The sequence below is a fragment of the Salminus brasiliensis genome, chromosome 17, assembly GCF_030463535.1.
Source record: "Salminus brasiliensis chromosome 17, fSalBra1.hap2, whole genome shotgun sequence".
NCBI lineage: Eukaryota > Metazoa > Chordata > Actinopteri > Characiformes > Bryconidae > Salminus > Salminus brasiliensis.
This window is the reverse complement of record NC_132894.1, coordinates 17,123,414-17,149,243: the sequence shown is the minus strand read 5'-3', so window position 1 is coordinate 17,149,243 and position 25,830 is coordinate 17,123,414. Positions and strand designations below refer to the sequence as shown.

The 25,830-nt window shown below is 39.3% G+C and overlaps 2 protein-coding genes across 3 annotated transcripts; one reads left to right on the top strand and one right to left on the bottom strand.

The window, feature by feature from the left end:
- Window positions 1-535: 535 nt before the first annotated feature.
- Window positions 536-10,474, top strand: cp (ceruloplasmin). The gene is made up of 20 exons (XM_072660997.1): window positions 536-705; window positions 928-1,172; window positions 1,308-1,520; window positions 1,871-2,044; window positions 2,139-2,393; window positions 2,605-2,770; window positions 2,861-3,000; window positions 3,126-3,266; window positions 3,724-3,768; window positions 4,670-4,884; window positions 4,979-5,129; window positions 5,232-5,444; window positions 5,636-5,843; window positions 6,132-6,271; window positions 6,362-6,490; window positions 6,964-7,070; window positions 7,259-7,478; window positions 7,725-7,864; window positions 8,598-8,760; window positions 10,089-10,474. The coding sequence occupies exons 1-20, from the start codon at window positions 548-550 to the stop codon at window positions 10,118-10,120; spliced, it is 3,255 nt and encodes a 1,084-aa protein (XP_072517098.1). The 5' UTR covers window positions 536-547; the 3' UTR covers window positions 10,121-10,474.
- On the bottom strand, window positions 7,866-25,107 carry hps3 (HPS3 biogenesis of lysosomal organelles complex 2 subunit 1). 2 transcript variants are annotated; one of them, XM_072660998.1, is made up of 18 exons: window positions 24,594-25,107; window positions 23,880-24,386; window positions 23,604-23,778; window positions 23,234-23,316; window positions 22,953-23,139; window positions 22,631-22,712; window positions 21,829-21,983; window positions 20,031-20,132; window positions 19,005-19,116; window positions 18,102-18,289; window positions 16,209-16,389; window positions 15,342-15,575; window positions 14,669-14,854; window positions 14,379-14,573; window positions 13,345-13,452; window positions 12,744-12,950; window positions 12,441-12,531; window positions 7,866-12,032 (listed from the first exon to the last, which is right to left on the bottom strand). In XM_072660998.1, exons 1-18 carry the CDS (start codon window positions 24,808-24,810, stop codon window positions 11,905-11,907), a joined length of 3,138 nt encoding a protein of 1,045 aa, XP_072517099.1. In that variant the 5' UTR covers window positions 24,811-25,107; the 3' UTR covers window positions 7,866-11,904. The 2 variants fall into 2 exon arrangements, with proteins under 2 accessions (XP_072517099.1, XP_072517100.1); XM_072660999.1 differs by lacking the exon at window positions 20,031-20,132.
- Between the last annotated feature and the right edge of the window lie 723 nt (window positions 25,108-25,830).

Sequence of the window (25,830 nt, the reverse complement as noted above, 5' to 3'; positions counted from 1 at the left end):
TTGGTTTGTCGCTACTAATTGAGTTTCTCTGCACACCATAACATTGTCTTCTAGAAACTACTATTATCAGCCTAAACTCCATTGATTTTACAAGAGTCCCAGTTTTTCCAGGATTGTGTAATTCACACAGATTGGAAATTCCAAATCTGTGCAACAGGAAAACGTGATTAGCTTAAGGGAGAGCATAAACTTTGCAGCAATTGGATTAGCAGTAAGAGTTGCAGTAAGAATCTTGCTATTTTATATATTTTATATTTTATATATATATATATATATATATATATATATATATATATATATATATATAATATATATATATATATATATATATATATATATATATATATAGTGTTATAGTGTACATATAGTGGAACATATAGTGGAACATATAGTGTTTCCCCCAAGAGGTGGACCAAGAGATATATTAGTCAACTGCCCTGATACCTTTGAACATCCTGCTGCTATTGGTTAAAAGGGGGTCACCATTCTCCCTTTAAAAGGACTGAAGCAAACAGAAACTCTGACTGCCAAATCCCAGAGGAGCAAGATGGGGAGGCTACGGTGGACTCTAATTGTGTTTCTGTGCTGTGCTGGAATCGTGTCCTGCATTACAAGAGAATATTTTATAGGTATTAAAGAAGTTCAGTGGGATTACGCGCCCAGTGGCATGAACCTGATCCAAAACAAGACGCTGAAGGAAGATGCGTGAGTCTGTCAGTTTCTATTGTATGACCAAAATAACCATAATAGTCAACTTATGGCACATTATAACTGTACAGTTACACACTGACAGTGAGTTGGCCTAGTCTGTATTATGTAGCTTATATTATTTATTGGATATAAACTGTGCAAAGGAACTATTTCTGAAGAATAATAATACCTTTGTTTCATTTAAGTGTTTCACCTTCAGTTTCCAATATGCTTTAGACATGCCAGGACATTTTTGGAGAAGGGGGAGCAGAGGATTGGTCGAGTGTATAAGAAAGCAGTTTATCTACAGTACACAGACGCCACCTTCAGACAGGAGATAGAAAAACCCAAGTGGCTGGGTTACCTCGGGCCCCTCATCACCGCAGAAGAGGGCGATACAGTGCTAGTACATTTAAAGAACATGGCCTCTCGCCCATACTCCATTCATCCCCATGGAATGAGTTACAATAAATCCAATGAAGGTATTACCATAGGCACAAATTAAAATTGTATACAAACAAATACTAAACAAATATTGCCACATATTTATTTTCTAGAATTACAGGAAAAAAAGTGCAGAATGGCATACATACAAAATATGCACTTTTTTTTTCCAGGGGCATTGTACCCAGATTTGTCAGACGCAGCAGAGAAGCATGATGATGCCATAGCTCCCGGGAAGGCGTATAGCTATATCTGGCCTCTGGAATCCTCTCATGCTCCTGGCAAAGATGACCCTAACTGCCTTACCCGAGTGTACCATTCTCATGTCATGGCACCAAAAGACATGGCCACGGGACTTGTTGGACCCCTCATTATCTGTAAAAAAGGTAGGCTTTTTGTTTGTTGGCCTTTGTATAGAGTACAGTACTCACTATTTTCCTTTTATGTTTAAGAACAACACCTGACCCATAGGTAAGAAAGCAGACGTCATATACTTTGCGACAACTCATAGGAAATCTGGCAGATGAATAAGGTGTCACCAAATCCTCAGTCCAGAGTTGACCACTAGGGATCATAGAAAGTATTGCTGCTAGGGTGCATAACTTGTCTAAGCATGTCTTACGACACCGAACTGTCCTGTACCTTATGTAATAAATGCACACAGTTGCCTGCAACTTGTACAAAATAAAAAAAATAAAAAATAATTGATGGTAGTTTGTGTCGTGTAAATTCTCAGGTACTCTGGATGTGCATGGTGATAAATCAGGTGACTACCTGTACACCCTCATGTTCACTGTTTCTGATGAAAACCTCAGCTGGTACCTGGACGACAACATCAAGACGTACTGCACGGCACCTGCCAAAGTCAAGAAGGACGACGAGGACTTTGTGGAGAGCAATAAAATGCACTGTAAGCAGAGCGAGCTGTTCCTTCAAACTACTTCAAGGCATGAAGTGTCAAGGCCTCACCACTCATTTTGCTTTGTCCAACCCCTATTTTACAGCTATTAATGGCTATGTCTTTGGCAACCTGCCAGACCTGAGCATGTGCATGGGCAACAAGATTCACTGGCACTTGTTTGGGATTGGGAATGAGGTGGATGTTCACTCTGCGTTCTTCCACGGTCAGATTCTGACGAACAGGCAGCATCATACGGACACGGTTAGCCTGTTCCCAGCAACCTTTGTCAATGTGGAGATGGAGGCAGACAACCCTGGCCAGTGGCTACTCAGCTGTCAGGTCAACGATCACCTTGAGGGTATGGCAGAAGTAGGATGTGTTCAGTTCCAGGAGTCACAGTAACTCACAGACATGTTTGAAATGTTAATGATGGTGATTTTTATGCGTATCTTTGTATCTTTGTTGTTAATTTTTAATGGGAAAAGTCATGTTACTGCCACTGGTAGCAGAAATATTAGCACTGGTAGCACTAAGTTTAGTCCTCAAATGTTTTTTTTCCCCCACTGTAGCGGGCATGCAGGCAATTTTTGAGATCAAGAAGTGTTTCCCCAATGTCCACAAACCCAGACCGTTTGGTGAGGTCAGGCAGTACTACATAGCAGCCGAGGAAACCATCTGGGACTATGGGCCCACACAGATCAACCAGTACACTGGCATCAAACTAGTGGATGACAGGTGAGGAGATGAGCTAGATTCTCTAAGCTTTCCACAAGTAGATGTTGGTGTTATCCTTTATGCTCAATATGTTCAGTGTTTGGTCCACAGTATGGCAGACATCTTCTTTGATAACAGCGATGACCGCATTGGAGGAAAATACAAGAAGGTCCAGTATGTGGAGTACACAGATGACACCTTCACTAAGCGCAAGGAGAGAACGCCCGAGGAGCAGCATCTTGGCATTCTGGGTACAGTCTTGATTTCATTGTTATTTGATTCCATGCTTGTATGCTATTTTAGTCACTTGTTACCTTACATCCACTTATTTCAAACTATATTTGTGTATAATCACACATTGTGTTTTCTCTCAAAGGACCAATCATCAGGGCAGAGGAGGAGGACACTATAAAAGTCACATTTAGAAATAAAGCAAGCAGGCCTTACAGCATTCAGCCGCACGGTGTGCAGTACAACATAGAAATGGATGGCACCCTCTACCACAATGTTCTAGAAGGTAAAGTGGAATGGAAATTGAGCTGATTGCTGTGGCATAAACTGAGACTGTGTAAACTGGTAAACTTTCACTGGTGATTGCAGAGTCCAAAATGGACTCTTAACTATCTACCACTATTAATATTACCACTATTAACTATCTACACCATGATTAATATATTATGATTATGATCAGAGCAATTTAACAGTATATAAGGTTTGGTAACTTCTATCAATAATGTTTAAATAGTTCTGACCAGAGGAGGATGGGTCCCCCTTGTGAGTCTTGGTTCCTCCCTAGGTTTCTTCCTCCAGCTCTGAGGGAGTTTTTCCTTGCCACTGTCGCCGTTTTCTGTCTTTTACTAATTACTAATTATGTAAAGCTGCTTAGTGATGACAACAGTTGTGAAAAGCGCTATACAAATAAATTTGATGACTTGACTTGACTGTAACTTTGCGTCTGCCTTTTGTTCTTGCAGAATCGTACACGGCCAAAAAGCTGAGAGAACTCAAGAAAGAAGCAAGTAAGTACAGCATTGCCATTTAATTTGAAAGGTTGAGAAACTAAAGGCTTATGTAATGACAACTCTTCACATACGGTGTTTTGCACTGTGATAGGATTACATTTCACAAAAACTGTTGTTTCTGTTCCAAATTCAAATCCACACGAGGTCAAAAGGTCCTTTTTTGTGTAATTCTCTGTTTGTTTATGATGCTTTGGTGCTGATCGTTGAGCCAACTGCTTCATTTGAAAGAAAGTCTTGTACTATAGCTGTGTGATGATTAATCCGCTCATTAAGCTCACCAATGTGTTCCCTGATGTGTCCAAGAGGTAAGAATTAGCCCTCAATTTTCCCCATTACTCAGCATGATGCGACCAAACCCAGATGCCATTAGTTTATGTAAGAGAGTTGGCAGTTAGGGCATATCTTCCATATTAGTTGAGCTGACCAATGATGTTGCATTAGCAGCAGTTCAAAAAAGATGGGATTGGCTGGGTTAATAAAATTACACCGAATCTTCCCAGCAACTTAAAGGAAGATGCTGACTTTATTGAAAGCAGCAAAATGCATGGTGAGCAGAGAAGAAACTTATCATCAGCTATTATTATTATTATTATTATATTGATGTTGTTTTACAACATAACTCATTCTTTTCATTTTACATTCACCCCCACACTTCATCCACTGTTTTTGGAGGAGAAAACCTCCAAACTTCCAAAAACTCAGCATGATGCAATCAAACCCAGATGCCCGTTAGTTTATGTAAGAGAGTGGGCATATGCTCCAAATGCGTTGAGCTGACCAATGATGTTGCATTAGCAGCAGTTCAAAAAAGATGGGATTGGCTGGGTAAATAAAATGACACCTAATCCTATAGCAATATATAATCTGTAACAGGCTTTTTGCCCTGTATTTTTTTTAGGAGTTATTGATCCTCTTCCTGCTGCCTTGGTTCGTCCTGACACTACCTATAAGTATGAGTGGGTGGTGCCTAAGGGTGGGGGCCCAACTGGAAGTGATCCCGATTGCATCTCCTACCTGTACTACTCTGCTGTGGACCCAATTCGAGACACCAACTCTGGACTGGTTGGACCTCTCCTTATCTGTAAACCCAAAACCCTCAAGGCAGGCAAACAAGTGAGTACAAAGTACATTTTCGAGATCTACAGAGTTGCGTAATGCGTTTACTTACTTTTGGACTTTTAACTGTTTCTGGCTAATCTTATTGCAGAAAAATGTGAACAAAGAATTCCACTTGCTTGCTACGGTTTTTAATGAGAACTTGAGCTGGTACTTGGATGAGAACATTAACAGATATGCAAAGAAACCCAAGTCTGTGAAAAAAGATGATGAAGATTTCGAGTTGTCAAATGAAATGCACTGTAAGTACTTAAATGTGCTGTATGCTTTGGATTACAAAAAAAAAAAAATATATATATAATAATCTTTACTTATTGTATTTTCATAATGAACTGTATTTTCAGCAATCAATGGATATATGTATGGAAACCTCCAAGGCCTTACAATGTGCAAAGGAGACAAAGTCTCCTGGCATCTCTCTGGTTTGGGTTCAGAGGGAGACATTCATGGCCTTTACTTCCATGGAAACAGGTTTCTTTACAGGGGAACCCGAAAAGACACCATCAGCGTGTTCCCTCATGTGTCTCACACAGTCATCATGGAGCCAGATAGCATGGGTACTCACAATTTCACTCTTTTCCTTATGTACAAAGGAACATTTTTAACAACTGCATTATTCTCCAATGCCAATAACACATGTTACTGTAGAAGCCACTGAATATCATTATCTCTACAAGTTGTGTTTTTTTAATGCTATCATTTAGTAATTGTAAATTTCTTTCTCAATTGGCATGTCTGGTTACTGCAGGAACGTTTGAGGTGACGTGTAAGTCTGCTGACAATGACCATGCAGGTTTGAGCGCAAACTACACAGTGGAAAAGTGCAGCATCTGGAACAGACAGTCGGAGATCATGCTGCAGCAAAAAAAATATTACATTGCTGCTGTGGAGATGGACTGGGACTATTCTCCCAGTCGCAGCTGGGAGGAGAAGATGTTCAATGGCCTTAAAGACAGGTAGCTTTAAGGAAAACTATACAGATTTAAAAAAATATTTCTGTCATCCTTTGTTTTGGGTTCATTTAACAGCTGAGCAACTAACTGTAAAATATCGCAGAGACACTGTTTGCAGTAGTATACTTGCACTGGCAAGTATACTCTAGCACTTTGTACTGTTGCTGATGAGTGCAGTATTCAGTGCCTTAAGAACTGGCTCATAGCTAATATGAACTTCAGTGCTAGAGATACACATACTCCCATAGCTTTATTACATACCAGTGACAGACTATTGTTGCTTATTCACAGCCCAGGCAATCCATTCCTTAAGAAAGAGGGGAAATTTATTGGCTCCAAGTATAAGAAGGTCCTGTACAGGGAGTACACTGATGACACCTTCACCAAACTGAAGGAAAGGCCTGCTGATATGGAACATTTAGGAATTATGGGTGAGTATGGAATTGTGCTAATTATGATGACAAAGTTAATAATGTGAAGATATTCCTAAACAATGTATCTGAACGAATACAACCCCTCAGGGCCAATGATCCATGGAAACGTGGGAGAGAAAGTGAAGGTAGTGTTTAAGAATATGGCTAAGAGGCCATACTCTGTACATGCACATGGAGTGAAAACAGAAAATCCCCAAGTCATCCCAACACCCCCAGGTATGAATGTGTCTTTCTGCAGTTTTAAAAATGGTCTCTCTCAAAAGTCCTACATTAGCTTTTAGATGTGTTCGATTTAGAGGTGCATCAATATGGAGAATGGGAGCTGATGCTGATATCCAATATTTTTCATGTATGTATCTGCCAATACTGATGCCCGGTGGTGGACGAAGAACACTAGTGATTATAGAGTGAAAGCAGAGATAGTTATTGTGAAATGTTAACCAAGTAAAAGTAGAACATAGAAGTCTTTAACTTGAGTTAAGGTACTGAATTTCTTTGAAATGTGCTCAGGCATTAAAATACAAGTACTGTGAAAGACTCAAATTTGTCTGATGCCATATTTTAAAGCATTTTTTTCACTGAAACTGATATGATTCAGAAATGGTTGTGCATTCCTAGTTAGATTTGGGGTACAGACAGATAAACCAGAGACAAACTAAATACAACCATGTGTATTGTGTTCTCAAAAGGACAAACTCAAACATACACCTGGTATATTCCAAAGTCTGCTGGACCAACAGAGGAACAAGAGGAATGCAGTGTTGGAGCCTACTATTCAGCAGTAGATGTTAACAAGGTATATTTCTAACTATCTTATTACCTATTTCATTTTAGACAGAACACAATAAGCATGGTCCAGATTCTATTCTGTTACCTAATATGATATTTTCGTAATTTAGAACCAGGCCCAGTTAAAATTTGATTTCACCATACATTAAAACATGAAATCAGATTCTCATGCAGACTCACACACTTTTCTTTTAGGATTTGTACAGTGGGCTGATTGGTCCACTGGTCATCTGTCGAAAGAGCCTGTTGAGGAAGTTAGGGCTGAAGAAAGAGATTGAGGAGTTTGCGTTGCTGTTTATGGTGTTTGATGAGAATGAGTCCTGGTACTTAGATGACAATATCAAAGCACATGTTAAAAATGCTCCCAGCAAATTAAAAGAGGATGCAGACTTTATTGAAAGCAACAAAATGCATGGTGAGTATAGAACAAAATTATTATTAGCTGGTATTATTATTATTATTATTATTAATAATTTATTGATGTTGTTTTACAACATACATCATACTATCTATTCATCTCACATTCACCCCTCTAAACTTCGTCCACTGTTTTTGGATGAGAAATGGGTTGACTTTCCATGCTAGAATAATGAACACCAGGAGTACATCTGCAGTGATGTTCATGGCAGAATGATGACCACCTTCTGCTTCTGCATTACAGGAATTAATGGCCTGCTCTATGGAAACGTCAATGGTCTAAACATGCAGGTGGGAGATAAGGTTTACTGGTATCTGATGGGAATGGGAAAGGAAATAGATATACACACAGCACACTTCCATGGCCACAGTTTTGACTACAAGGTAAATACTCAAAATCATTGTTTTTATTGGGGATATGTGGGGATAATTGTAAGAGACTGACAGACTGAAAAAAAAAATACACAAAAGAACGCAATATCACAATGTTTTTAGCAAACACAATTCATTTCTCATAATTCCGTTAGTTTGAACCAACCCAGCTTTCCACTCAAATACATAAAAGTATGCATTGAAAGAAATAAAACTATTATTATAAATTTGTCCTATCAAATAGGACAGATTTCTCAGTACCAAGTAAAACAGCAAATATCAGCTTGATACAACTGAAATATGTTGTATTAACATGTGATCCATAGTGCTTTGATTTATCACTATAAGCATCCTATAAATTCATTGTTATGAATTTATGGGTAAATATGTCCAGCTTTTTTTTTTTATTGTTATTTACAGATAAAACTGTAAAAATGCAGAATGTTCCATGTTCATAGTAAACCCATTGTCCTGTATGTACAAGGAATTTACTGAGCAGTTGTTCTTTACTTGGTACTTGTTAGCTGACATGTAACTTTTATGATCTTCAGGTGAATCTTGAGTTAGTCCACTTACTGTCATAATTCATCCATCAGTGTTGCATTTACCCTGCATTAGATTGTGCAATAACTATTAACTATTAAAATGAAATCCTGTAATAATTCTTACATGTTCATACACATAAACATCCAACACTCGCCCAGATCACCTATAACTAACTGTATTTCTATCTCTATAACTCCAGCAAAATGGCGTCCACCGGGCAGATGTGTTTGATCTATTCCCGGGCACGTTTCAGACAGTGGTGATGCGTCCTCAGTACCCAGGCACATGGCTTCTGCACTGCCACGTCACTGACCATGTGATGTCAGGCATGGAGACCACATATACCGTTCAGGACAAAAAGGGTAAGTATGACAGACGAGCTTAAAAACGTAATATGAATTAATATTAGCATGCAGTTGTGGTCAGAAGATTACATACACTCATCATGGACATGAATGTCATGCCAACTGAGCTTTCAGTGATTTCAGTGATTGAGCTTTTCTATTTCTAGGGCATAATGAGGGTACAACACAGGGTCAAATATATACATACAGCACACCTAATATTTGGTGGAATGTCCCTTAGCAAGTTGCAACTTGGCCAGATTCTGTTGGTAGACATCAACAAGCTTCTGGCAGAATGGATATTTGACCATTTCTTACATGATTGGGTTGAGCACCAACATTTCTTACATTTCTGGGTGTTATTAAATGATTGGGAAGTTATTAAATTATTATGTACTTTACTTTAGCTTGAGGGTGTTAAATTTGGACCAGAGGCTTCTTTCTTAGAGCGTTGCCTCTCAGCCCATGGTTTTTGGGATGTTCCTGACCATTCCTGAAACAGTTTCCTCTCAATCGAGGACAACAGTTAGAGTTTTCTTCCAGACTTTGGCAGGGTGGCTACACATTTCAATACACATTCTAATAACTACTTCGTTTGAGCTGATCATTTTGGAATCTGTTTAGAAATGTCTCCAAGATACTTGTGTACACAATCTACGATCATCCTTCTTAGATCTGAGCACTGAGCTCCTTGGTCTTTACCATTGTACTTTGTGTTGATAAATCCAAAAGAGTGCTGTTATAGCTTCTCTGTGCCTACATAAGGAGTTTCTATCAGCTGTGGTCAATCACGAAAACTAACAAAGCAACATTTCTTAGGAATTCTACCTTACAGTAGTAGCTTCAAAATCATTTCAATGGTACACTGACTTTTAATATAAGCCTGCTTTTCCAGGCCCTCTAACTTTGGTGGAGCTGCACAAGCTCTCGTTTGAACCGCATAGTGTTGCATAACCCAAGTCATATTTGTGTATAAAATCATGAAATACTACTTTACCTTGTCAGTCAACATAATTATTTAATTTCACCATCCCTCAGCTTATCAACATTGGGGTAAAAGTGAATTACACTATGGGACTGAGGGGGAGCATAGGAGCAAAAATAAAAAGTGGGTGTATGTATATATTTTTTAATGAAAAATTAATAAATAAATTCTTGTTCACAGTTAAAACAAGAAAATCACTGCAAGTCCAATATTTCTATTGATGTCCACATTTATATCCATGAGTGTATGTAAGCTTCTGACAACAACTGTATATAACACTAATGATATAAATATTACACATGCAGAATGGTGGGACATATATGTCTTATTGTCCTATATGTCCTTTATGTCTTATTTACAGGAAAGGGGAAGGGCATCTTTGGTTTGGGGTGATAGGAGCTACAGAAATTCCAGCTGAAATCCAAGATAGGATGTGTTGATTGTGATGAGTAAACACCTACAGCAATCATTTTTTAATTACATTACATATAAAGCATAAACGTGACATAGAATTACAGTGTACTGCCACACGAATCTGAAAGAGGTATTAATGAGAAAACAAAAGGACCGAAGGTCAACACTTGTAACATGCTTTTTCAATTTTAAATAACTGCTTTACAAAACTGTAATACTTGATTGTAATACAATACTTGATTCATTTCATTCAGAGTTTAATTCAATAATAAACAATAAAAAGTAAAGTAAAAGGAACACTATATAAAATATAATAAAACATTTTATAAAACATTTTAGATGTCAGTAAATATGAGACAAAGAATGCATAAGTGGTGTAAGTGCAACTTGCTTTCCGTTACATTCATGAATTAACAGATGAGATTTACATAGTATCATTCCACTTACCATGTCCAAAAGTATGGAGACACCTGCTCATTCATTCTTTCAAAATCAAGGGGAATAATGGAGTTTGTCCCTTTTTTAGTGTAGTAACAGCCTGTACTCTTTCAGGAAGGCTTTACTAGATGCTGGAACATTGCTGCGAGGATTTTATTGCAACCATAAGAGCATTAGTGCAGCCAAATACTAATTTAAATAATCACAAATGTATTTGATGGTGCTCCATCATTCAAGAGTACACAATTTAACTAGCCCCAGTTTCTATGAAAGCTCTGTGTGTGCAACTGAACACATGTCAGCAATGAGTGCACAACTACTAAGAAGAGGCGTCTTGATACATTTGGACATATTGCTCTGGTTCATTACTTTCTCACATTGAATCAAAGACTGCAGTGTCAGGGGAATTTAATTTAATAAGTCGAACAACATTGCATTCTGTCAGTTTTAAGTAATGAAAAAGAAAGCAAAAGAATCCACATACTTCTATACGTAAACTTTCTGAAACATCAGAACACTAGCCTCCTGCACCACTCAGTGCTGTGCTCATTTCACTAACTGAACAATTCAAGTAATTAAGTTTTCCACTGAAGGTGGTGCATTAAAGCAGGTGAGACACAAAAATCTGCCGTGATTAAGAAGCACTGAACCTCCACATCCACTGATGCAGATGTGAACATCCCCACTGTTTGGATGTCCACAATCATATGGGGCAACCCACTTAGCACTGGGCTAAAGGCAAGAATGTGCTTTATCTGCCCCCCCTTTGTGCATAGTTTTCAAACTGCTGCTGGTTTAGGGCAGCTTTGCTTATTTGGAGAAGAGATCTGACTGCGCAGCTCTGTAAACCTAAGCTAAAAGACGACAGACTATAACTACAAAGTCCTTTCACACACAGAGTGACAAAGCCTGTTGGACTCTCCTAACAACAGACAGCTGTCAGTTCAGACTCGAGTCTCAGTGAACCCTTTTATTCAGTTCCTCAAATCTGTATGCCCTGGTTGTGTACAATGCTTTGTAACAGCAGAACCCAATGCTATAAACTTATATAATATGCCACTATATACTTATCATGCTACTTACAGTCTATAAATAATATTGCATCTTCATAAAATCCAGTTATTTAGCACAGTACATCCAGTTATGTATTGGGCTTGTTTTACTCAGATAAAAGCTTGTGTAATAGTAACCAAAGATTTGGTTTGGCCATGTCACTAAAATGCATTCAACCACTTGATTTAGTAAATAAACCCTTTAGTGTTGTGATACTGCTCCTTTTTGGTACCTAACTGATTGTCTAGCAATATGTGAACAATGGCGGTCTCTCAAGTATGCAAATTTCTCTGGCTGCATTCCAGAAGATGAGGCAGGAAGAAGTGTGCAGTCCCATCGTCAGGCAGTAAGTCCAAAAACTCTAATGGGTTTAGTTCCATTGCCACCACCACCAGAGTCTCTGTTATAAAAGCATCATCAACAAACCAACATGTCACATGACCTCAGCATGCTTGGAGGAGTGTAAACAAGTGACTGAATTGGAACGCTTTTGTACATTTATGCCATTTGACACATGCTTCTTACAGAGGTAGGCAAATGTAGTGTTAAGAGTCTTGCATAAGATTTGGTGTAACTTTAGTGTATAGTGCTTGCACAGGTGGGGAAGTAAAACTGTAGCTACCATGTGGAGGGCTGTAGAATTAGCCATTATGCTTTATCAACATTTATGACTATTTACTGTGGAACTACTGCTACTAACTGGCGCTTCTGCTTATACACGTTTTTATAAAGGACTGACAAGCTTGAAAGCTTGACTCTCTGCTCATCACAGCATTGTATAGTTTCCCAAAAATGCAGACATAGCTACCTTTGAGAGCAGCGAGGAGAATCATGTTCTCTCCTGAAGAAACCTGTGTCCTCTCACAAAGCTCAGGAAACAGTTTCCGCCACCACAAGGCCTGCACAGAGCAACGGCACAGGATCATACTTCAAGCCCTGTCATACATATATGTAATAATGTTTTATCTTGTCTATATTTTTATTTAATATCTGTAAGAATTTCCCCAGTATGTCCCATACAATACAATATGTTATTATACAATATAATACAATATGAAATTTGTTTACATCTTATGGCCAAGGACTGTGACCAAGCATTGTGGCAATTTACCAGTTTGTCATTTTGCAACTCATGATTGGCGTAAGGTATGATGGCCTGTGGACAGCAGTCCAAAAGTCGTTCAATGGAGCTCTCATGCTGGCCCAACTTGGTGGCACAGAGGACATGAATACTTAGGTCAGCATTATCTGTTCCCGGCAGCTGCTCCAGCAGAGGCAGAATGGAGGACACATCCAGCGTCGGGCCACACAGCAGAGACTGCAACAGGCAAGATTTATAGTAGTAGTGGCATAGTATTTAGGGCAGATGCACAGACAATGATTGCTTTTTGTATAGATTAAATATCCCTTTCACCAGCAGTGCCAGCATTATTAATAGCTGAGCTTCTAGGGGTGCGGACCTCCAGTCTTTAAACTTCCAAATAGGGATAGCAAATGGTTAATCAGCAGAGACTTTTAAACAATAATAAAGAGAAGGGCACAAACTGCATATTTGCAATGCTCTTTTTAATACATTAAAATGGTGTTCTAAGGGTAGTGAGGGCACTAAGAGTTTTTTAACCAATTACACAATGTTGGTTACCTCAGCTTTTTTTAACAATCTCAACTTCAGTGAATTCTATCAATAAACTAAGAACAGTGTGTCTGCAGACCTGTAGTTTCTGTAGGTCCTCCTGGTGATCGTGGGTGATGTTAAAGTGGGTAGGAGTCAGGATGGACACCCAAGGGAACAGCAGTCCATAGTGAGAGCAGGAGTTAATCTGGAAATATAGGGCAGATTTAGAAATCACACCTTGGACATAGATCAAAGAATTAGGCTGACATTGCTACACCCATATGCACAGTCAGACTGAATCTGTAGAGCAACACTTTTAAAGCCCATGCCTGGACTTACATGTAATCCTGCATCTTCTGATGATTCTCTTACTGATTACTAATATGCTAATATGCATATCTCTTATGCTGGGACCAGACTATACAAATTCAGCCCGATTTTGACACGGTTTTGTTGAAGCTGCCAGTGCCAATGCCAGTGCCGAGCACTGTAAATGAAGAACAGGCCACATAGTTCAACTTAATCATAGCAGCAATAAAATGCCTAGGCCGCTGCAATACACCCTGATGACAGCTCTATTTGAGAACTTTTTTACCTTGTTTAACATGTACCTACAACATGTTTCTTGACGTTGACCAAATGACACACATGATGAAGGGAAAGAGGGATGCTGCTACTGCAGCTGTTGGGTGAAACAACGAATCTAAGGAAAGGTTTGTTGAGCTGTACCCCTGCCTTTCTGACCATTCATTGAGGAAGTACCATGAGCGAGTACAAATAACTAGCTACATTTATTTAATGCTATCGACCTGTTCCCTCAAGTTCTCTTTAAAGAATAGCCAGCAAGATGCAAGCTGTTTCTTGACCCCCTTTCCCTTCACGGCTGAGTTACTGAGGCAAGGACGTGAACAATGATTCGTTGGCGTCAAAGGTGTAGTGCTACCAGTCTTCCAATCAAGACACAGCACCAATTCATGGTTCAATGAGTGCCTAATCTGACATATTGAACATTGTGAAAGACAAAAATACTGTATAGTCTAATCCTGCCATTACTCTGCTTTCATATTTAGCCTATAACGTAGAACAGAATTATGTGATCTGCTTTGGAAAGGACCGATGGACTGAACTTACCAGGTCGTCTGCAGTTTTGAGAGCTTTAATGCCGGAGCTATCTCTGCGCGTGATGCGATCAATATAGACGGAAGTCAGGCGGAACAGGAGTTCATGGATGATTGCTTCGTGAGATGAGGCCACCAGCAGTGCCTCCCAGAAGTCCACCAAAAGCTGAGGGCTGCTCTGAGTGTCTACAAAGTCCTTACACAACCCCTAATAAGGAGTGAGAAAGAGTGTGATGATGTGAAAATGGGACATGAGTTCTATTTGAGAAAAACAATCCTCTGTGCCAATCAGAGTGTGTATACCTGGAAGAACAAGTCAGCTTCTTCCAGCTTAACCTTGCTATTCTCATGCAGTGCTACCACTGCTGCCACCAGCAGGCCATCCTGGGTGTCGTGCAGGTGCTGTGCCAGCTGTGTGGGTACCACTGCCTTCCCTCTGCCAAGCACAAGCAGCTTTGGCTCCTCTATGAAGCCATACACCTGTAACATCTATTCAACATTAAAACAAGAGAACTGAGAACCACTGGAATGGCCTTTGTATTTTATTTTTATGTATTTTATGTATTTTATTGATAGCTTCTCACGCCAAACATCTGCAATTTCTTCCGTTTCTACTCTTCCCTATTAATAGCATGACATCAGTGCTGGTACTGCACTTATTTTGATAAATGTAAAAATCAACAGGCAAATTTTAATGAGGAACATTTCCAAATACACTGCATGACATTTTGCATTGTCCTGAATAATTATGTAAAATAAGGTTTAATATAAGGATTACAGAAAACCTCCCTGTTCTCTCTAACTAAGCAGATTCAACATCTTGTTATTATAAGAAAGGGCTTGGTAATGGATTATTCACAAACAAATACCAAAGCAAAACATACCGCTAACACACTAAAATGAAAGGTGCAAGAGGAGAAATACATTTCTCAATAAATAAATAAGCAGATCATGTACAGACCAATGCACCTCTTACCTCAGCATGGCGATCCATCTGCTGTTCATAGAGCTGCAGGTCTTCTAAGCGCAAGGCTTGAGCAGCCTTGCACAGAGTAAGGGTGACTGAGGGGGCACCACAGGCCTCCAACTGCTCCAAGTGGGCCAGCACACACGCAGGACTGGCTTTCATCATGAACGAGCTGCTCACTACATGAGGGAGCTGGCCAGGTTCGGCCTTACTGAAGATATCCAGCACTGTATTAGCCGTTTCCTAAAGAGGAAATATTGTTTAATAATCTGACTCATGTACTTCTAGAGCTAATCTATCTATCTTTTATAACTTTGTATTTGAAATCATCCAGGAGATCTACGCATAGGTTTGGGCACCCTATGTGTTATTAGCAAATCTGGCCTGAGGCTTGTCAATAATTGTAATTAGGGACTGTATCAAACTTCCAAGATTTACATGTTATCTGACTAAACCATGTACTCCATATAAACTATACAACTGTCTAAGGATCTTAAAAATGAAAGTTATTGATGCCCACAAGGCAGGGGCAAGCCACAAGAAAATAGCCAAGCCTTTTTTGGCCTGCGATTTCTACAGTGCAGACTGTTATTAAGAGTAGAGGTCAAAATGGTATCTCTGTGAATCTGAGAGAGAACTGGTATGACATCTTCATGAAAAAGCCATAAGAACTAAACATTTGGAAGTTTTTCAAGTTTTTAAATACATTTAATTAAGCCAGATGAGATTTGGAAACGTGTAAACTATTTTTTATGTTTGATTAATTACAGAGGCTATGTTTACTACTTCTCCACTGAAAAAATAAGACTGCTTATATAGTAAGTAACAAATCTATTAACAAAAGAACTTAAAGGATTCGAACAAAGTTTCTCTTACTTCACTGAGCTCTTCCATGGTTTCCTCATAAAGAGAGTGCTTAAGGAAGAAGAGGAACCCTTTCCCGTACTCTGCTCCAGTGCTGCAGTTCATGGCCACATTTCTCTGGATCACCTCGGTCACAGTGAGGCCGGACATCTTGTAGTATGGGAGTGCCAAGTGAAAGTCTCGCTTATCCAGCCTAAAAGCAAACAGAGTGTGTAAAATATGATCAATTTCTTTCAGACTTTCCACAAACCAGCATTAGATATAAATCTCAGAAAACAAAACCACAGAACTTTTTATTATCACTATTATCTATTATCAAAATATGATTCTGTAAGTTTCTCTACAGTTTCATTCCAAACCACTCACGTTAGTCGCATTATTTACGTCTCAAAAATTAAACTATGCAGAACTGTTTAAGAATCTGTGGAATCCCCTCTTTAAGATTTGCCTGGCAGAGGCTCTGCTCCAACACTATCATATAAAATGAAGCCATATAAAATGCTGCTTGGTAGAGACAAAAATATGTATGATGATATTTTCTTAATACGGTTCCACACAATATGATTGAACATTGAACAAAATTAGGTTTATTAGCAAAATGTACAAACCTTCAGCTGTTGCAATAAACCAATCAAACAAGAACAATTCAAGCAGCTCAACACAACTAAAAAAACAAGTGCTAGCCAAGATACCAGCTTCCAACAGCATTCCTGAGGAATCTTATCCCATTTCTCGTGGATAGTGGCTTCCATTTCACTAATATTCTTGGATTTGTGCTTGACCTTGTAATTCTTATGCAGTGCTACCACTGCTGCCACCAGCAGGCCATCCTGGGTGTCATGCAGGTGGAATCTTAGCCCATTCCTCATTGGTAATTGCTTCCGGATCAGTAATATTCTTGGATTTGTGCTGCAACTATCTTTTTTAAATCCTGCCAAAGATTTAAGAGAATCCTCCAGGGCTTCTGAAACCAAGCTTTGATGAACTTTAAAGTGTGCTTGGGATACTTGTCCTGTTGGAAGGTCCAATGGAACCCAAGCTTTAGCTTCCTCACAAAATGCAAGACTTTTTCTTCTAGGATTTCCAATACTCTAATAAATCCATCTTGTCCTCCACATATTTCAGGTTTCCAGTGTCAGAGAAAGATAAGTAGAGCATCATCGAGCCACCGTCATTCTTCACTGTAGGCATGTTGTTCCTTTTCAGCTACAATCTTCTTCCTTCAGACATACTCCTAATTCACAGGCCTTTTCAGGTATGTTTGGATGTGTAACTTCAAGAAAATCTTTGGTGGGATTTGAAGAAGGCGTTTGTAACATGAAAACCCATGAATATTAGTAATTTGGAGGCCGATGCCCACAGCAAAAGGGTGTTTTACTAAGTACTAAAAACACTAGTAATGAAGGGTGTTGAAAGCATTTGTTATAGTAGTTGTGTTGAGCTATTTAATTTTTTTTAATTGTAAACAGTTATAAAATTGTAAGTTTTGCTAATAGATATAGTTTTAATGTTTTTTTTACTTTATTAAATGTATTTTTTGTCTAGCTTAACATTATTTTTTATATACTTCTTTGAGTACTGGTACTGGTACTGGTGTAGTGTAGGGCAAGCACAGCACATAAGAGTCTGAATTACATTCACCTACACCACTTTTATAACGTGTAATGTAAATGTAAGTCACTCTTGACAAAGTGTCAGTTAAGTGCCATAAATGTGAATGCAATATAAATGATACCCTTTGCTGAACAAATAGTTTTGACTAGACCGGTACACCCAATGGAACATTACACAGTACTGTAACCATCAATCATCAGTACTGGCGCTGGTATGAAGAAAAAGTAACTGCCTAATTCTAGGGGGAAACTGCTACATGATGTTGCTTTAAGAGTATGATTTCTGGCCTACCTGCTGAAGCAGTCACCAAGCTGGGCACAGTTCTCCTGGAAGGCTTCCTGGAGCTGAACTCTGTCTGCAGACTCGCTGTCACTCAGGCTCAGCAGGGCAGCTCTGAGGAGCAGGTGAGCCTCACTCAGCAGGTGAACGCAATTCTGAGACAGTGGGTTGGTCTGCTCATATCGCTTACTGTACTCCACCTAGGGATGAGAACATGAAGAAAATGTAACTAATGTGAGATAATTTACTAGCTCTACAACTTTATTTTTTCTGCCCTAATTTAGACACATGTCCATGGAATGTTATAGTTTTTCCCAACTGCTGCATATTTACTGTCCAACTGATCACTACATTCAGTCATTTCCATTCATTTCTGTGTACGTTCAAAAGAAATAAAAACCATTTGACTCAAAGCTTACTTAAGTAGAAGCCGTTACTGGATTTTATAGATGAACATTATCCAACATTACACTCTAGCAATATAAGTTTTGGGAGGGAAAAGCTGAAAAAAGACACTGGTAATTTTGTGTTCCCAAAAGTTTTCTGGTATTCATGTTTAATCAGGCAAGGGCCAATGAGAACTCCGGCTATAGCACTATGCTGTAAAAATAATACCATTTCTGAAAACAAATTACACAATGTTTATTTTTGTTACTAATAATTAAATAAAGTGTTCGCTACATTTGTGTGTTTCGAGTCATTTTTTTCTCTGTTCTTTTCTAATTACAAAGAAATGCATTCAATTTACTGACTGTGGAAAGCGACCATTGCTACAGATTGTGCCAGATAGAGATTGTTGGAAAACACTGTACTATGAAAAAAAAAAGAATAATAATAATAATAACGTTCTTAAGTAACTTTACTAACAGAAGATCATCAGGATGATCTCTATAAATGGATAAGTGTTAATAATACCATCTCTCTGTAGAGCTGTAGTGTGGACACAGTGTTGATCACATAGAGGTTCCAGCCATGACCACTGTCGTTGGGTTCCTTAGGCTTTGATGTTATAGAGGTTTTCCTGGATCTGGAAACACAGATATTTATTTATTTTTGGTAAAAACAAACAAAAGACAAAAAGCAACAAAACACAAAGACCAAAATATTAATTACATACCATACCATATTTATGAGTCGTACTGTTGGGCTGTCAATATAAGAAATTACTGGACCTAAGCTTTGTACCATTTTCTGAATGGCAAGCATATTACTTGTTAAATTAGGAAAAGTATTGTATTCATTAGAATGTGAAAAGCTAAAGAACAGAACAGGATTTTTTTAATTACATGACACCACATATAACTTACCTCTATTTAAAGAGATACAGAGGTTTCTTAATTATTGAACATAACTAATAGAAAGTTGAACATCAAAAAATTCATGCAGGTCATGGGGTACAGTAGTCCTTTTGTTGAGTACAATCTGAAATGTGTGACTGAGAGGATTTACCAAGATTATGAGTGAAACAGGAGCACGATCATTAAGGAATTCTGTGTTTAATGATAGTTCAACAAGAACATCACCTTCTGACATACTATGATGATCTCTGGGAGGTAGATTAAGTGGACTTGATACATCTGAGCAGTTGATATGTGATCATCTTTCTGGACCAATAATACCAGCCCAGTTTTGCCATGACTATGGCAAGCAGCTGATGGCCATCATGTGATGGGAATTTTTCCTTCAGGCATTCTGCTAAGGGTCATTACTGGGAATGAGCAGTCTACAATATCCATTCATGCCACTGAGCCTGAACAGGTTTCATTTCCTCCAGTTTCGCTGAATAAAAATAACCCTCCACCCTCAATTAAAAAAGAAATGAAAACACTAAAGAGGATCTGGGATGTTAGATTGTTAGCAATCGGAGATGGGTATGTTAGCATTATTTTAGGGGAGGTTTTAGGATCATGTCATTAAAGGGTGCACACAGGGCTGACTTACAGGAATGACTTGGACAGGAAGCTCTCCAGAGCTGGGTTGGTGGATGGCTCTATACCTACCGCTAGGAAAATCCCTGTCAGTGCTTTGTGCTCTTTTGATTCGCTACAATACAGAGCATTTACTGAGCATCAATCACAACATTCGAAAACAATTATGATCAGTAAGAACAGATAAATGCAAAATATTATGAACAAACAATGCTACTGGTGATGCAAGAATTTCTTAACTAACATATAAGCATAACTGGTATGTAAACAATCCAATAATATAGGAACATGTTTCATATATAAACACATATACACAGCACTGTGCAGATGTGTTAGCATTTAAGAGCATTACCTACGACTATTTTACTTGTCTTATTAGAACAGATGCACATAAACATAAGAATTTCTTATTTTGTCATTTTATTAAGTAAGTAGTTGATATCTTCTGAGTCTCCTGGAAGCCCCCCCACCAGCAAGTGGATTTGTTAAATTGAGATTAAAAAAGTTTTAGTAAACACAGTTACATAACTAAAATTACTTTTTATATTTATCTAATTTGGATTTATACTAATATTTGTGTTTTAATGAGCAAATTAATTCTTATTGGGCTGTGTACAACATACATCTTTAAAATAAAAGACAAGAATTTGGTTTAAAAAGTTCTTTTGTCAAGGTCAAAATTACACACACCTCCCTGTAGAAAGTTCTGAAATGTCAGTTTCAACCACATTCGAGGCCCTCAAAAGTAGTCTCCTCACCCAGCAGTTTCATTCGCAATTAGGTCATATTGGCAGCGTGCCCTATGGCACATTCGCATCCACAGTAGGTATGAATCAGCCTTTAAGAATATCACTTGCAAATTCTAAACATCTGCAGATTCCAAGATCAACAGTTCTAACAACTGTATGCAAATACAGGGTACTGGGTTGTGTAGTCTCTCTGCCAAAGTCTGGAATAAAACCCAAACTGTCACCCTCAGCTAAATGGAAACTGGATCGGATGTTCAGAAACAACCATAGAGCCACCAAAGTATTGGCCTGCCATGAACTGGAAGCTGCAGTTTTACCATGGACTAAGAGGCTGCCATCCAAGAAAGAAGTGCCTGCAATAAAGTTTGGAGCTTACCATATGGACAAAGCAAAAATCTTGTAACTGTGGGATGTATTAAAAAAACTGAATTCTACCAATTCTGCCAGATCATGCAATCAAGTTTTTCTAAGAAAGAGGAACGTTGTACACTCATTCTGCTCCAGAAAAGAAACAAAGAAATAATTAAAAGCCCAATATTGCTTCTAACCACAACTATATACAGTGCTATGCAAATGTTTAGGCACCCCTTAGTTAATGTTACGTATTTTAAATAACATTCCTTAAAATAGAATTGCAGTAGCTGATGTTTTGACTACAGCTGCCCATGTTTTGTCTGCCACTGTATATAGCCTAGTTTACCACTAGGCTTCTGTTCCATATTCAAGCCTAATCTTGAACATGGTGCATTTTGAGGTCTTCTTGCCAATAATTACATGTGGAGCAAATGCTGGGCATAACAACAACATCTGATCCAGTTTGTTTATCATCATCATTATCATCATCTTTTGTTTGTTAACAGCACTTAGAACCAATGCATGAGTAAACTGAGTAAATTTACAGTAGTAAATTGTCACCTGCAAAATGCCATAAATGGAAATGTCAACAGCCAAACAGGCTTACAAACATCATAATACTAGGTGTTTTGAGCAGAAATGTTTTAATGAACTCTTTTGAAAAGCTCTGTCAGTGGGGAGAAACAGTATTTAATTAAAATGACCTACATAGTCTTTCGCGCTGCTCGATCTGTCTCCTCTTTACTCTCCACATCAGCAGCTGTGAGCAGCACAATGTGGTTTCCATCATGGCATAGAGACTTCAGACCAATGAACAGCTGGATACGCAGACCACACACTTCCATGGTGAAGGGAGGACAGGCCTGGACACAGATTTATTTGCACAAACAGATGTAAAGTTGCAGTTATCATTGGCAACAACAAACACAGCGCAATCTGACATTACACTTCACACTTATCTAAATAAAATTTAAATTTTTGTGTGGTTTGTAACATTTCCTTTGATATCGCAGAAGTAATTTTTTGACATCAAGAAGTAGAATAAGTCTAATATAAAGACCTTTTTTTGTTGCCTAAAGAGCAATATGCCAGAAATTTACCTAAACAACCCTCATTTCGAGACCACCACACCCATCTGCGTAGATAGATCCGCAATCCCCGTTGCTATTTAAACTAGATTATAGAAAATAGACTATTGGCAGAGTGTAAGATAGCAATGAGCATGGTGATGCACCTTGGGCAGAGTGTAAGATAGTGCCCTTGCTGTACTACATTTGAATAGTACATTAGAAATCTTCTAAAGATTAAATAAATAAATAATAACAAACAGTGGCTGGAGCTTCCGAGACAGAAGGGCCACCAAATTTTGTCTCACAATGTCAACCCAGGCTTTAAAGGATGACTCTGAGGAAATTAAGTAAATTAGGTAAAAAAAAAAGTAAGAAAAGTAAGAAGTTAAGTAAGAAAGTCATTTTTGGTCATTTTTGGTGGGTGTATTAATCCCCCTCACCTTCATAGTTGTATCAATGTAGGGGTCCTCTGCTCTAGCTGCCACAGCACTGCACCTCACAGAGAAGCACTGCAGAGCATTTCTAAAAACAGCAGAAAGATGCTCTCAATAAAACAATGACCTTGTAGAAATGGACAAAAAACACATAATACAAGAGTAAGCAAAGCTGAAGGCTCAAATCTATAATTCTACAAATACTACAACAGCAGACATTCTTGTAAACAGATATAAACATTTGTGCTCAATAATGCATCATGGATCTACCAATTGCAAATCAGAATAGGATTTTCAGTCATACCAAAGCTCCGGACAGGTGTCCTACCTGGTGATGACGTAGAGAAACTGGTCACAGAGCACAGCCTGATGTGCCTTTTCTGGGTACTGATAGGCAGAGATGAACTCCACTGTGTTCTTTAGGCTGTACATGTATCCAGCATTTGGCAGAGAGAAAAAACAGAACATACAGAAAGACTCACTCATGCTGGTGTCACTGGCTCCATCCTGGTTATCTGGACCAAGTAACAGAAACAAAAAGCAAGTGCTGAAAACACAACAATGACACAATGATTTCGGGTTTAGTCAGCAGAAAACATCCCTGCTTACCAGTTTTTATGAGATGAAGCTGCAGGGAGTGTAAGCATGTCTCCTCCACACTACAACCTTGGAAGAAATCTGGGGCAAACCTCCTATAAATGACAAGTCAGGACATGGTTTCAAAAGGCAATCGGATGCGGAAGTTACGTTCATGTTTTGGAGCTAAACAAAGGGGTGGTTTCCATCATTTCACGCACCATATCCAATTAAACGGGACCATTTGTGTTCTAGGTCAGCATTCTTTAGGTTCTGACAATGTGCACAGCATGGCTTAATGAGATGCAATTTAATGTAAGAACAATATAATATATACACATCACCCACCCCTACTGGAAACCAGACCGAAAATTCAAAATCTTGCCAAAGCTGCTTATTGTACCTGTATAAGACATAAGTAATTCCCATCTTGTTCTTTGCCTCCGTCTCCATTCCTGCCAACTCCAAAGAGACAAAAACACCACAGTCTTTTGCATCATCCCCCAGCAACTCCAAATGCTTTGGGAACACCAAGAAGTCATCTGGCTCATGGGGACTCAGTGGCTCTTTTTTCACATCTAGAGAAACAAGTGATACATGACATGGACTCTACCCTAAGTACATTATAAACTTCAGCTATGAATGTCAATGTGACACATAATTGAGAGACCAGCTGTACCATCTTCAACGAGGCCTGCTGCAGCCATGATATCAACGGGCAGCTCCGACTGCTCTTCTGGCGACAGACATGTCTTCTCAAGCTGCTGTAGCTTCACCACCAGAACCTCCAGCTCTGTCTGCAAGGCGATGTACCCAGCACAGAAAGCCACTTGCGAGGGTCTCCAGCCGGGGATATGGAGGACGAGGACCCTTTCAAAGTCCAGCATAGCCAGCTGTTCGGTCAGAGCTTGCCTCTTCAGGCTGAACACAACCAGGCTCTTGGCACAGCCCACCAATAGGTCACCTGTCAGGGGACAGCAAGCCATACACAGCGGGGGTTCGAACAGCGGGATCTCTATGATCTCCATTTGCTCCTTTGGAGCCCCGCGAAGGGATGAGCCGCGCAGAAAGTGGCCGAGCAGACGGACCCCAACACGTGTCTTCTCAGCAGCCTGGTAGCGCCAGTTGGTGTAGGCCCTGAGGTAAGTGGCATTGTTTTTCTCTTCGATTGTGACTAGGTAGTCCCCTGGAGGAAGTATGATAAAAAAGGATAATAAAAAAAACAACAATCTCATAAGTCTCATAAGTGACAATATCAGTCTGAATTTGTCACAGGCAGACAGGTGGAAAGTCCCAGCTGTTTTGACATTACCACATTAAGGTTCATCCAGACTTTACACTTCTGGTTTTACATGATTTACATCCAAAGTTACAAAGCTCACTTTGTACTCACCAACTTGACTGTGCAGAATGCTATGGACTGTGCCCATGGTAGAAAAGCGGCATATAAGAGGGCACTGGTCTTCCTGCATCTGATACGCCTCGATCTTGCATCCTCCTGCAGACACAACGAAAAGAGCACCGCCACCACAACACACCAGACCGGGCTCCTGTTCAGTTGGTACAATATGCTGAGAGGCGAAGGGGTGGCAGTTGTACACATGCACCATCCCTGCAACGTTAACGTAGGCTACACTCACTGCAGACTAAACGATCGCCTGGTCGAGGGCGTTTTTACACAAATGATCTTTAACCAATGTCGCTTCTAGAAGTCCCCGAAGCTTGATTAACATCACATGCTTTACCGTCTTGTGATGATCAGGCAAAAGTCATTAGCTTCCGAGCTTTGCACTTCCGCTCCGAGCTCATTTCTTTTTGTAATGATGCAAGAAAACAAAATAACAAGCTCCTGCTTTGTGCTAGCTTTAGACTGTGAAGTTAAATATGTCAAATATCATCTCGCAGGACTTACTTCCTGTAAGTCAATGTGCGTCGGGGCGTGGCCTACACCTAAAAAGGCGTCACTCATTGGTTCTTTTACCTGCCAGTACAACGGGCTGTGTTTCGATTGGCAACGCCCACTCGCTACAAACAACAGAACCAGAAGCGGCTGCAGAGCCGCAGTACCGCGCTTTCAGCCCCGCACTCTCAGCTCCGTCAGAAACAATTGGTTTCTGATGGCCAGAGGCGCTTTAACCTGCTCGTGGGCCTCAGGGCTACATATAGCCTGAGGCCTAGTGGGTATAGTTCCAATATTGCCACTGCCAGGTCCAATAGCAATTTATAAGTTACACAGTATACTGTAATATGACAATAAATGATTATCGTGCAGTGTACTTTACTAATTTACTAATTACTAGTGTATATATAGCTATTGCCATTAGACTGAGGAGCATCTGGCTTTTTCCTTTACGAGAATATTGCTTTTTTATATCTATCTATCATCCATCCATCCATCCATCCATCCATCTATCCATCTATCTATCTATCATCCATCTATCTATCATCCATCCATCCATCCATCCATGTATCTATCTATCTATATATAATCTATCCATCTATCTATGTATCACCCATCCATCCATACATCCCTCCATCTATGTATATATCTATCATCCATCCATCCATCCATCATCCATCCATCTACCTATCTATCTATCTATCATCCATCTATCTATCATCCATCCATC